This window comes from Colletotrichum higginsianum, chromosome 12, assembly GCF_001672515.1.
Source record: "Colletotrichum higginsianum IMI 349063 chromosome 12, whole genome shotgun sequence".
NCBI lineage: Eukaryota > Fungi > Ascomycota > Sordariomycetes > Glomerellales > Glomerellaceae > Colletotrichum > Colletotrichum higginsianum.
The window spans coordinates 534,759-547,705 of record NC_030964.1 but is presented as its reverse complement, the minus strand read 5'-3'; the positions used below and the strand labels follow the sequence as shown (position 1 = coordinate 547,705).

The 12,947-nt window shown below is 55.8% G+C and overlaps 4 protein-coding genes across 4 annotated transcripts; 1 reads left to right on the top strand and 3 right to left on the bottom strand.

Annotated features, from left to right (window-relative positions):
• Window positions 1-3,070: 3,070 nt before the first annotated feature.
• CH63R_14642 (Sentrin sumo-specific) lies at window positions 3,071-5,011 on the bottom strand (the record flags this gene model as incomplete). The annotated part of the gene is made up of 3 exons (XM_018309616.1): window positions 3,071-3,868; window positions 3,938-4,777; window positions 4,838-5,011. 3 exons carry the CDS (start codon window positions 5,009-5,011, stop codon window positions 3,071-3,073), a joined length of 1,812 nt encoding a protein of 603 aa, XP_018150588.1.
• A 3,234-nt stretch (window positions 5,012-8,245) lies between these two features.
• Window positions 8,246-9,888, bottom strand: CH63R_14641 (uncharacterized protein; the record flags this gene model as incomplete). The annotated part of the gene is made up of 3 exons (XM_018309615.1): window positions 8,246-8,608; window positions 8,661-9,198; window positions 9,251-9,888. The coding sequence occupies 3 exons, from the start codon at window positions 9,886-9,888 to the stop codon at window positions 8,246-8,248; spliced, it is 1,539 nt and encodes a 512-aa protein (XP_018150587.1).
• A 90-nt stretch (window positions 9,889-9,978) lies between these two features.
• Window positions 9,979-11,179, bottom strand: CH63R_14640 (uncharacterized protein; the record flags this gene model as incomplete). The annotated part of the gene is made up of 2 exons (XM_018309614.1): window positions 9,979-10,675; window positions 10,719-11,179. 2 exons carry the CDS (start codon window positions 11,177-11,179, stop codon window positions 9,979-9,981), a joined length of 1,158 nt encoding a protein of 385 aa, XP_018150586.1.
• Window positions 11,180-11,703: 524 nt separating this feature from the next.
• On the top strand, window positions 11,704-12,936 carry CH63R_14639 (uncharacterized protein; the record flags this gene model as incomplete). The annotated part of the gene is made up of 1 exon (XM_018309613.1): window positions 11,704-12,936. The coding sequence occupies one exon, from the start codon at window positions 11,704-11,706 to the stop codon at window positions 12,934-12,936; it is 1,233 nt and encodes a 410-aa protein (XP_018150585.1).
• Window positions 12,937-12,947: the final 11 nt, after the last annotated feature.

The window sequence follows — 12,947 nt, the reverse complement described above, 5'->3', positions numbered from 1 at the left end:
GAGCGGCATCATGGGCTGGGGATCGTTCGAGGGACAACCTGGAAGTGATGAACTCGTCAGCAAACAGCCTCAATGTTTGGGAAGGGGGGGCTTTGATTGTGAGAGGAGGCGACCGCACAGGGCCTGCCCTGGATTCCTGTCAGCATTTCAACATCCAAGGTCGGAGTGTCACACAAAGCAAAAAAAAAAAAATTACAAATTCGCATCATTGGAAATAAAGCAGTCGCGAGGTATTGGGGCAGTTTTCAACAAGGCCCAGTTACTCCTCTCGTTATTTTACAAACTTGTCGTACTTTTTGTCTCTTACCCTCAGTGTGATTGATTAACTTGCCCATCGGCATGCCAAGCATTGCCATGGTCTGCCACCATGCACCCATTGTCTGATGCCGAGTACCAACCATCGGGGCCACGGCCCACACACTTGGTCGCAATGCAATGAACAAACCGAGGCAAATTCTAGGCCAGATGTTTCCCCCGTCATTACTTGGGTAAGAAACCTGACGTTAGGAAAGAGACCGCGCCATCCCCGGACTGACAATCCTCCTCCACAATCTACCCCCGCCGAGTTACCCGAAATTCCCCTCCACAGCCACGTCTGCCTTGGATAGCCTGAAAGATGGCGTAGGTCGACAACAGCGGGGTGGGCCTCGGGCTTCGATAGATCAGGGCGGCGGTCGGGATGGAGACGGAGCGGAGAGGCAGCAACAGAACAGTGGTTCTGGCTTGGATTGCATGCCTTTTGATGACCATTTTCAGGCCGACCTAGACACGGGCAATGGAGCGGATGGCTCACTCGACTTCACTCGACTTTTACTATCAGCTGGGGCGGCGGCGTCACTCAGTCGTTGGTGCTGTCGTATCAAAGTTGTGGCGTGCGTGTGGCTTCATATTTTTGCGCCACAGCCACAGGTTGCCGGGCACCACCCACTTATCGTTCATGCTGCTTATCTAAGCTTCATCCCACGAGCTCAGTACCGTTGAGGGGCGAAATTAGCAGGTGGGGTTCTAAGCCGTTGCGCGCAAGTGCACAAAATATTATGTAAGCTTTCTGGGACTTGCACCATGCCGCCCCCAACAGCCCTCTAAGCTTGAAGTAACCAAGTGTTCCGCCAGACTTGGACCCGGACGGGCTGCCCGACCTGTTTGCTGCCTTGGACAACTTGAAATAATACGATCAAAGCGGACGGTGCGAAACGGTGGGACCCAAAAGTGATGGTTGATTGTGGCGGAAGTACAAAAAAGCAGCGACGGTTCGTTCCCCTCCGACCTTTTTGTGCTCAGTATGATATGTACCCCGGGGCATGCATTGCTAGATATCGCGTTCTGGATAGGTAGTCTAGTGCCTTTTCGAAGGGTGAGATCATGCCAATTTCAAGCTTGTTGCACTCGGTTGCGGTGGCGAGAACAACCTGCGGCGCCGAGGGCGGAGGGCAGCGCAGCCGTGCCTTGAAGCAGCACTCGCGGCTCAGCACGAAGAGCGTCAAAGAGCTTTTGGAAGCAATTCCTCGGCGAAGGTGAAAATATCCCCTTTCGTTGATGAAGTGATTCAATTCCTGGGCTGTGTACAACTTACTTCTCCAGGACATTTACCAACTGGGCTGCATCAGTCGTTGAAATTTGTCCCGGTCTTGGGTGGTGATACATTGCACACGGCGGACGGGGTGCGCAGTCCGGCCCCTCAACGGCCCCTTACGTAACCCGCCGCCCCCCCGACCCCCGGCGCAGTCCCGCTTTCGTCCACAGACTTTTAATGTCACTATTCACCATCTCATCTGAGCCAAAATGGTGTTGCGAGAGCATTGACGGGAGAGGGACAAAATGTCATGTCGTGGCACCGTTGTCGTCATCGTCTTGGACCTTGCAGCGGACATTGGATGGCTGCTTTCCAAGTGTCCAGCTATATTTCGGGTTCGCATCAGCCGAGTCTCTGAAAGCAGCGGCGGATGACATGTACGGGTTTGTTGCAAAGCCACAGGAGACCCTGCACCGGTGTAAGTAACGTCGGACTTTGTACATAAGAAGGTAACGGGAGTCGACGTTGGCAACTGCCAGTTGCTGGAGAAGGGGGGTGATTGTGGTGATGGTGGTGTTGGTGCGTGCCGTGCCGTGCCGTCCAGGGTTGCTTGCTTTCAGCGACAGCAGTGCGTCGGTCAGCCGCCAGCAGGGTGAGGTGACACGCAGCAGGCCACAGCCGAAGGGGAAGCAGAAACAAAATTATACAAGAAGTCAAGTAGAAAGAACTGTTGTCCGTCATTTTCAGTACATCCTGCAGCTCAATTCTTTATCACCCCTTAAGGATTTGTTATTTAGAACTAGAAAAGAGAAGCAGCCTACAGAAAGTGATCTCCTGACGTTAAATCGAAAAGTAAATCCTCAACCGCTTCCCCGCCACCGAGTCGCAGGTGGAATGCATTACCGACTCTGAAGAGGTGGGCAGTCTAGTGGGAGACGCCATCTTCCAGACCATCAAGCCAAACCCGCAAGTCCCCTCCACGCAAACTAAGAGCGCCCAGCCCGGTGTACCCTCGGCGGGCTCCAACGACATGAAGCAATGAAGCGGACTCGTCCGAGGATGGACTTGTTTTTGGAGACGTCTGCTTCTTGCGCTGTTGATAGATACTTGTTGGCCGTTGTCGGACCCAAGTGGTGAGTTTCGCCGTGATCCGTATGACAATGAACGCGCGATGCCATCTTTTCTGGAGACCAGCGGACACCTGCAGGCAGCCATGGTTTTATTTCGGCGTCCGTCGGATGCTTCAGGCCAGTCATTTCCATCGGCTCTTCGCAACCAAGACAAGGCACGGAAAAGCGGCTGTATTGTTACACCTTGCTCTCTTACTACTTGAACACTGCGAGGAACTCCGTTGACTTCCAACTACTCTAGCACCCCGAGTTGAGGAACAGCGATTCTATCTGTTGATGTTGGTGCTTACCCATATCATTTGACGTCCACAGTCCCCCGTTCTCTGACTTCAGCTCTTATCCACCGTAATCCTAATGGTTCCTGTCACTCCAACAAGAACCGCGCGCATATTCGCCACGATTACGCAAGCCTTCAGCCCCGTCTCGCTCACTGGCCTCGACGACTGGAAAGCAGCCTCTGCCGCATCAGGACCACTGCATCTCTTCGCCGCTCGCAAATCTCGTCGACCCGTCTCCGTTTGCTATCCAGCTCCTTGAGCTCAGTCGAGGAACTCGCCTTTCTCTTTTTGATTGTTTTGAGTTGCTCAACCATGTCGCCGGAGAAGTCTTCCAGCGAGACTGCTGGGTTGATGTCATGGTCTTCATTCGAATCCACCGCGGCCATGAATTCAGTGAGTCGGGTCTTGACATTTCCCATCATCTCTGTATCAGCGGCTAACGCTTCACTAGCCTTTTGTTTCTGGGCCTGTATCCGCTCCATCTCTTGGCGGCTGTCTTCGTTGACGCGTAACTCTTGCGCGAGTTCATGGATGGTTTCCAGAATCTCGCCTCTCCATGAAGCCCACGGGCTTGTGGCTCCCGTTTCGGCCTCCCTGCTGATTTCCTGACGGGCAAGTAGCGAAATCATCTCCGGCGTTGTTAAAAGGGCTTTGTCGGGTCGCGTTGCGCTGGCGACCGAGGTTTGATCGGGGTGTGCGGCGGCCAGGGGAGGGGCTGCGCCAAGGGCGCTGTCTCTCTGGGGATTTTCTTTGGCCAGCTGATCCTTCTTGTCGAACGCTTCATTGCTCAAATTGCTGCTGCCGGCATTTCTAAGCATATTGAGAAGTTCGGCTCGCTCCTTGGCCGGTTCGATGCGGGTGGGGATCCCGTGACCGTTGAGCAGTGCCCGGGCGACGACGACTACAAATATGCCACAGCTTACACCGTCGCTCTGCTGGGGGCAATACTATTTCCCCCAACTTCAGTTAGTCACATTCGCAAACGAGAGATACCAAAGATAGATATGACGAGTTACCTTGGCCTCCGCAGTCGGGGGCAATGGCCACCGCTTCGCCCATTTGCTGAGCGTGTCCGAACGCGACTGGCTTTCAACGGAATCATAGTGGTGTATGCAGTTCTCCTCTCTGTGCCACACTGCTAGCGTCCAGTGCTCAGACGCGTGGTGGATGGGCATCATGATGACCTTCTTGTTGACTAGTCGCTCTGGTATGATAACCACGCTTTCTGGCAGGCCGCTGTCTAGCTTGACCCAGCTGGGGTCCATGATGTGGAACTCGGTCGGCAACGTCAGCGCTTTCAAGAGCAGTTCGATGGTCGACGTCGTTAAACGGGCGTCCTGGTCAGACAATTGCATCATGGCCTGTGCCTTGTCTGCTTCAGGACGCTGCCTTGCGGCCTGTACCACCGTCCCTGTCGACGCTGGGATAACCAAAGGTGTGTTCAAAAGTCGGCTGATGGGAGTAGACGGTGTTTCAGGTGACAATGTTCGTACACCAAGCGGCTTCCTGGCAACGGCACCGGCTAAAGATTGCTGTGTTGTTCTGGAGCTAGGATTTAGAAGCGTTCTGTCGTCCTCTTCGTCCCATGAATCTGGTGACCCAGCCCGCTGTAGACTGGCACGTGGGGAATAGTCGCTGTCGGCGCTGTGTCGTTTGAAATTGTCCTGCAAAGGGGTTTTGTCCTGGTTTAGCTCTTGCGAGACTTCTTCGAACTTGCTTGTAGCGGGTGATTGTTCAAGCTTCAGCTGTTCCTTGAGCAGGGCCATGGCTGTTTCTAACATTGACTTGTTCAGGGTTTGCTTGCCCGTGTGCGGTGGTGGCGGCAGGGAGGCGAACAGGCAGCCGTCGGGCCCCTCCTAGAGGCTTGACAGAGAAATCTGGTTCGCGACAGCGAGTTTGGTAATAGAGTTGAGTACCTGCAAAGCATTGAAGCCAATTTCCGTATGTTCGACAAGGGGGAGGTGTGGAGGGAGCCAGTCAGCTTCTTCGGTTGCCCAAATTGTCGATATTCTGGCGATGAGCTTGTCGCGGCGTACAATGGTAGCACCGCTGAGCCTGCGAGGACTGTTGTCGTAAGTGATTGGCGGCATGGCGTTTGTTGGCTTGCGCAGCGTGGACGGTGTGGACGGGCGGTTTGAGTGTGCTGTCGAACCGATCCCAAATGGCGATCAACATGCGAAAAGGGCAACGGGGTTGAGAGTGGACGTACCTGCGCGGCTTGGCTCTTTTGTTGCCGGTTGGTGGAAAATGAAGAGACTGTCGATCTTTAAAGGCGGTGGAAGATGTGAAAAGGCGGGACGGGGGTGGAAAACGAAGCGAATGTACTCTCAAATTATCGCTTTTTGGTGCTGCGACTGCAAAGTTGGAGGGGAGCGTACGCAGTGGAGGTTGGTGTATGAGTGAGTTTGGGTGCACTCGGTGGGCGGAGGACGACTGCTTTCCACGTAGGCGCCTTAGGTAATACACAAGGGGCTACTAGTAAGGTGCTCTTTGGCCCCTGCCCGATTAGGAATTGGCCCAACGAGGTATCTGTATACCTTTTCAAGGAAGACGACGCCTGCTTTAATAGGGCAGGGCTGTGGCGGGCGGCCTATGATCATGCTCATGCTTATGCCTATGCTCATGCCTATGCTCATGCTCATGCTCATGCTTATGCCTATGCTCATGCTCATGCTTATGCCTATGCTCATGCCTATGCTCATGCTCATGCCTATGCTTATGGCTATGCTCATGTCTATGCTTATGTTCATGTTTATTCCCATGCTTGCAACCCGAGCTCATCTTCTTCTAGCTTAATTTAATGGCGTATATCTGCCTCTCGGCATACTCCTGTAATGGCGATCTCTCCCTAGACACAGCGTGCCAACACCTACAGCCGTGTGTGCTTATGCATCCCGCTATCTTCTAGTTTGAGCGGTGTTCGGTACGCTGTGTCAGCGTGCATTGTGGCTTGCGACTCTGATACACGGAAGAGATGTCTTGAACGAGCACTTGGTATGTGTTGTAGTGTTGAACTGTTTCGGGGGTATTTTGCAGGTACAGGCGGAGCGGTCTCCTGCTTCGCCATCTGAGTTGCGTATAGATTAGAGTATGCGATCTTGCGCGACACCTGAAAATGTTTCTCGCCACTAAAGCTCTGCTCAAGTCATGGTTTCTCGAGACAGGATATCATTGGCCGTTTTGCTGTTGCTAAAGCCATATGTAGGTCAAGGGCAAAGCGCAGGTTGTCTTTGCTACCATCCTCTCGAACTCAACTCCATCACCCGAAAGTCATCAACGCGTCTGTCAGCCACGTTGGAATAATCTCCTACGTGATCCTCCGTGCCTCCTGAGCCAGTGACGAGAGCCTGTCCTGTAGCCAACACCATGCCCTCCAACGGACGACTCAGTCGACCAAGCTGGCAGGTTTCCGTCTCCTGTTCTACTGAATTCGTGTAGGTCTGAGCATCTGATTCAACACTGCTAAAACCACCAAAATCATCAAAGTCAATGTCATTATAAAAGTCCACTCCTCAGTCAGTTCTGGGGACAAGACTAACGTGGGAGTAGGATGCACCTAACCAGCAGATCCAAAGTGGTAGAGTAGGGAAATAAAAGGGCCACCTCGCCTTGGAGGCAGGATGTGGTGCATTTCTGTCCTCCCTCATCGCCGCCAAGTTTCTTGGACATAAGAATGACCAGTCAGTTCCTTCCTATCTCTCCTTACCAAACACTCTGTCTGGCATGAATGCTGCCAGATTGCTCCAGCTAAACGGTGATTTCCCCAAAAGAAATTTGATTGCCTGCTTCGCAGGGCACTCTTCCATAGGTTCCGGTTCCACATCCTCCTTCCAATAGTGCAGGCGCTGCAGCCAAAGCATTTGTTAACGGCTCTCTATTCTTAGGTGCGGGCAGAAGCTATCCGTGCTTAGAAAAATTGCCTCTTCTCCGTTGTCGTAGTGATCCGCTTCGGCGTGTCTGCGAAGACGCGTCTATTCGTTGTGGATAAGACGGCGAAACCCGGATATAGGGGGAGAGTAGGATCTTGAGGAACGTCGCAAGGCAAGTCATCAAAGTAGAGCAGGCTGGGAGTAGAATCGACGCTGGAGCGGGTGTTGACGTGAGAGATGCAAATGTCGCGGGATGCTCACCAACGCCACAAAGTGTGTGAGGTAACTAGGTAGGCATTAAAGAGGATGACACGACGGGAGACAATACGCTATGGTGAGGGTAAGGAAGAGAAGACAGCTGGGTCATACGCGGTATAACGGCGGCTTGCTGGTGGCTGGTGTCCCAATCACCCTTACCCAAACCTCCAGAAGAAGAGACAAGCAGGTCTGTCTGCCTTTTATCCAAGCCTGCCCACCTTGGGTAGTGTCTGATGTCTGATGTGATGTCTTGCACAGCCACCACAGCCCCCCTGATACGTACCGAGATCATCCGCCTCGGCAACCACGCTCACTTAACAATACTCTAGGGCCATCGTCATCTCCATTGCACAGAAGACCACCGTTGCCTTGACCAGCAATTGTGGACCAGATTGTCCATCGAAGCACTGGCGGTGAGCTATTGGGTCAAGTTAGCCATGGTCACTCGAGACATTGGAAAGCTTGGTTGACGGAAGCGTGACCGCGCGACGGGGAAAGCTGCGCCACATCAGCCCACACGACGCGAGCCAGGCCAGTTATTTCTTCGGGTTCTGGCCCTGGGCCAACCCATGTTTGACGCAAAGTTCAGATAGGTCGGAGTAGCCAAAGACTGTGTGTGCGTGTGTATGTACACTAATACCCAGTTATCACGTTAAACCATTACCCAAGGTAGAGGGCGTCTGTGGCTCGACGTTCTGCCGTGCCAAAAGTCATCAGTCAGCACCGTTGGTCGGGATTACATAAGCGGGTGGAGGGCGACCGCTGGAGTTGGCAGCTGCAAAAACGGAAAAAGTGAAAAAAGAAAAAAGAACGAAAGCTGCCGCTGGATGTGATGTGTTTATGCGTGGGTCTGCCTGGCTTGGGTAAACTCCGGGAAACACTTATGCATCCTTGTACATGGACAGCTCCTGTGTTATGTTGTACTGCATTCAGCGTATAAATGCACAACTCCTAGCGGTTGTGAATTGCATGTTCCCACCCAGGCACCTAGGTAACTCATTGCTTAGGTACCTAAGGTACCTACCTACCTACCTTAGGTAAGGTAGGTGCACCAGGCACACACTCCACTCCACTCCACTGCACTCCACTGCACTCCACTGCACTCCCGCTGGCCTGGCCACACTTTATTCCAACAGCCGCCATCAACGCACGCTCACAACCCTACCGTTTTTATCCTCTCTCTCTCCCTCTCTCGGTTTACGTATACCATGCCTCCCCGACAAACAGAGACGGACGCCGCCGGATCCATCCACCATCGTCGTCCAATGACCTAGGGCTCTCTCCCACCCCCGGAGGAACGCCCCAGCAACCATCGCCCGGCTTGGTTTTCTGTGTCTGCTGGCTGTCATCGTATCGTGCTACGCCAGTCTCGGTCCGGGAACGAGTAAGCCGTACAGCAAACCACTTCCAGTATTGATTTTGTCTTCTGACGCACGCTGCTGACTTGGCCAACTCTTTCATCCAGCACCCAAAGCAATAATGTGCGAGTACTTGCAATGTTGTCATGCTCACCCGCCCGCCAGCCTGCCTGCCTGTCGGAAGACCAAATCCCGACAAGCACTACGTTTATAGCAGTTCGATTGCAGCACTTCACTCACAGCACTTCGCTTACAGCAAAGCCGCAAACGCCTGTTGCCTTAGGCCCGCCGGCCTTGTTCCGTTCATGACTTCCCCGTCGAGTACGCTTCGCCGACCTGCCGCAGCTCGCCCTCGACGCGGACCGCCTCGTTATCGGACGGAGCACGCCACCGACTCCAGCTGCACCACGCGCAGGTCGACCACACGCGCGTACAGCGACCGCAGCTGCCTCTTGCCCAACCTCAGAGACGCCTCCCACGCGTCCAGGGCGCCGGATGTCAAATGGCCGTGCCTGCATAGTTGCGAGCTTGCCGCCTGCCAACCCCGCAGCTGTTGCGCCGCCTCGCTCAGCTCTCGCACGCCCGTCATCAGCGCCTCCAGCGACGCCCCCGACGCCCCCGATGCCTCTATGGACGGCGGTTCCGTGGATCCGGCCGTGTCGTTGTCGTCGCCGGCCCACCGTCGATTGCCCTTGTCCTTCTTCTGCTGCTTCTTCGTCTTCGTCTTCTTCTTTCTCCTCCTCTGCTCCTCCTCCTCCTCCTCCCTCTCCTCGCGTCGTCCTGTCCTCTAGCCTTTTGCTCGTCCGCCCTTGTCACCTCCGTTATCAGCGCCTGGTCTCCGTACACAACGGCTTTTTGAAACACGGCAACCATGCCGCACACCTGCTCGACGACCTCGCCCATGCACTCGCGACGTACGCCCATCACGACCTCCATCGATAGCTCGTTCGCTTCTACCGCCTTGTCGATGGCCTCGACCAACGCCCTGGCCCGGTCGTACACCGTCCTCCACAATGACGAATGCTTGCGTCTCGAATCTCCCGTCATCCACGACCATATCCAGCCTGCAAAGGCCCGCGGTCCATCCAAAACGCACACCAGTTTACGATACAACCACCAACCGTCTTCACGCGCACCATTGCCGCCCCAGCTAGTCGACGCCGACGTCAATGCTGACCCCGATGCTCCTACCGAACCCGCCGGGTGTTGCCGCATCTCCTCCAGCAGCGTCGACACCCTCCACAGCTGCTGCTGGAGCTGCTGCGTCACAAGTTCGTCGTTCTGGGCTCCGCTTGCCTGCGCCGCCTCCATCTTCTTCTCGAGCCGATCCCACTGCTCGCCCCATGATGCCATAGACAGATCGACCTCGGACCCGTCGTCTCCATTGCCAGAGCCTCCCACACTCAATACCTCACCAAGAAGCTGCAACGATCTGTCCCACTTTCGCCGCGGGTCTTGAGAGATGCTGGAGAGATACTGCATGTTGCGGCGGCTGTTGTCCGCACAAGGCAGCAAGACAGGCGGCACTAGCGTCAATGGCGTCGCCGTCGTTGATGTTGTCGCTGTCGCTGTCTAAATCCCTGTCCCCGACCCCGTCGCCGTCGTTGTCATGGCTTTGGTCGTCGCGACATCCGGGACGACTAAGCCTCGGAAACCCCATTGCTGGAATGGACGAGCCCACCATACGCCCTGAACGAGAACCCGGACGAGTATCAGGGCGAGCAACAGCCTGCCCAACAGCGGCCACAGCATCTGCCATAGCGCCTGGGCCGTCTTGTCGAAGGCTTGCTGGCCCAAACGGCCGATGCGTTGCCAAACGTTTGGTGCGGATTCCGCTCGTTCCTGTACAATCCGGGGGACGCCGTAGGCCCCCTTCGCCTCTGGCTCCTCCTCTCTCCTCTTCCCGGCGTAGCCAAGCCACGACTGGGTCCGCAGTATGGGCGATGTTGCTCTTAAATCGTATGTCGCTGGCTGTGCCGTGACCGTCCGTGGATCAACGCCATCATCGACAACTGGTTTCTGGATGGTTGATTTTGCCGGGCTCGGTACATCTATTCTCGTCGTGCTTGCGGTCACCTTCAAGCTCTTGACGCATACGCGCGTCGTTCTGGGTTGGATCGACGCAGTCATGGTGGCAAGGGGCATGCCAGCGTCGACAGTCGCGGTCGCGCCCACAGCCACAATCACAACGACAACGATAATGAGGCAGCTCCCCGAGCTGGGCCCCAGCAACAGCTCCACAGACCGCATCTGCTCCGCCCTCTTCGCCCTACAAAGACTTTCTCCCGAGAAGCCCTAGACCGCACCCACACCCTTTGGCCTGCTCGGTCTCGACCCCAGCGCTAAGCCGTTCGCCCCCGTTGACAAGTCGGCTCACCCGGGCGCCGTGTGGCATGCCCAAGTGGTCCCCGTTCTGTTCCGAGCCCAGGGCCTCATCAACGACGCCGTGTGGGCCGGCGTCGTCGGGCACGATGAGCCTGCCGTGCGCGTCTACGAGGCAGCGCTCCTCGTCGTTCACATGCTCATGGACGACGCTACAAGGGTCCACTTCATCACGGAGGTCCAGCCGTGGTTGGAGGACCGGTCCAGGCTGGAGTTGGCCCTGGGCAAGGTCTCGGGTCGAGCAGCTGTCACTAGACCAGACGCCATCCGGGCCATGTGCCGCAGTCACTGGGCTAAGATGAACTGGACCGCCTAAACAGTGACGGGTGGGAGGGATGACGTGGCGGGTAAACGTTGAGTGTTGACGAGACGGCGAAGCATAGTCGAGCATGTCTCTTGTTTCGTCTCTGATTTGCTTTGTCAGGCCCCCCCCTGTGTCTAATTACACATTCTCTCACATGTAATATGTATCAGAATCGCCACTTCATGGGCCTGTTTATCGCTATGTATTGCTATGCGTAGTCATTCGCCATATCACACGGCTTTGTACTTGTCCCTATCAGCCGATCGCCTCCGGGCCGGAGGGCAAAGGTGTGCGAGTTTTGCAACCTAGGAGTTGAAACTTTACCCCCGTGAGACTGACCTTTTCGTTCCCTTGCGTCCCCATCAAGACAGTGGATGAGCAACGCCACGCGGGGAGAACATGTCTGCATGTATTTATGCTGCGTGGGTATTTGTATTCAACGTGTTCCCCCCCTCGCCTTCTCGTTGTGTCAACTCGAACGAGACAACTGTGGTAACTGCTCACGTTGCTAGCCCCTTTACATGGCAATTCCTGAGCTGGCCGCCAGACTCTCTGAAGATGTCATGAAACAGACAAGACAGCATAGCAGAAGTCTCCATCAAAACCCACCTATGCGCATCGTCGCCGAGGAAAAGAGTGAGCATCACCCGCTATCCTCCCCCTCCCCTCCTTTTTTCAAATCCTCGGCCGGAACTTGGAAGGCTGACCTTGTCACGGCACCGCCCCAAGGCAGCATACACCAGCTTGCCACCCAGCACCGCCTGCAAATGATGCAGGAGAAGGCGAAGAAGGGCGGGGTTGACCAGCGGCTCCGCGGGCGCCAGCTGTGGCGCTTCCGACAGCACCTTCTCGAGACGGACCCGGCGAGCGAGAAGCTCGCGGCAATGGAGACGGCCGACCCGGGCCTCGCGTTCCTCGACTATCTGGGCTGGGACACGGCGTCGCCAGACGAGCATGAGGAGAAGTTGCTCCCCAGCTGGGACGGCGAGGGTCTCGGCCGCTTCGGCACGTGGATTAATGGCACCTTCAGCAAGACGTGGCGCCGCGACTGGGAGAAGCAGGGCAGGCCAAAACGGTCCGCAACCGAGGAGGATCCAGGACCGCAGGACCCGCTGTCGTCGTATGTGACTGGAGAAGGAGGTAGTACGGCGATAGGGTCAGGAACAGGAGGAGGGGATGATGCGGTGCAACACGATGGAGGGTTGGTTACTGCAACGTGTCGGACTGGAGGAGATGGTGGGGGAGAGGAAGATGCCGAGGGCAGCAGAAGTAAGCCGCCATGTCATCCTCCCATGGACGCAACCCCCTCCCCATCCTCCGGCGCCTGCAAACGTCCTCTGCCGATAACACGACTTCAGACGCAGACACAATCCCAGGGCCTTGAAAAGCCATCGCAGCATCCCACCAACGCGCATCTATCTCGTAACCTGCGGGACCTTTCCATATCTAGCCCTTTAGTGCGGCACCCAGATGAAGACGGCCAGTGGCTGCGATATGACGCGGCCGAGTGTGGCGCGCGTGCCCAACTCCTGGAAGATGACGGACTCTTCCCTCCCGGCCTCCGGCCCGGGGTCAGCGGGTGGTCTCAGGACAGGTTGGTCCGATGGACCCAGGAGCAACAACAAGAACAAGAGGGGCAGAGCACAGCGACGACGAACCATGTCTTGGGGTTGGCGCAGGAGGAGGCATGTCCACCCCCAAAGCACAGGAACGTCCCTGGGGTTTTGGGCAGAGAGGCGGGAGGGCCCTACAGGAGCGCCGATGTCACGGGGTGGTCGGCCGGGAGACTGCAAAACTTTTACGAATTTTACAGGACCGTCTATCGAGCAGGTGACAAGAAGTAGCGAAGCGGCGG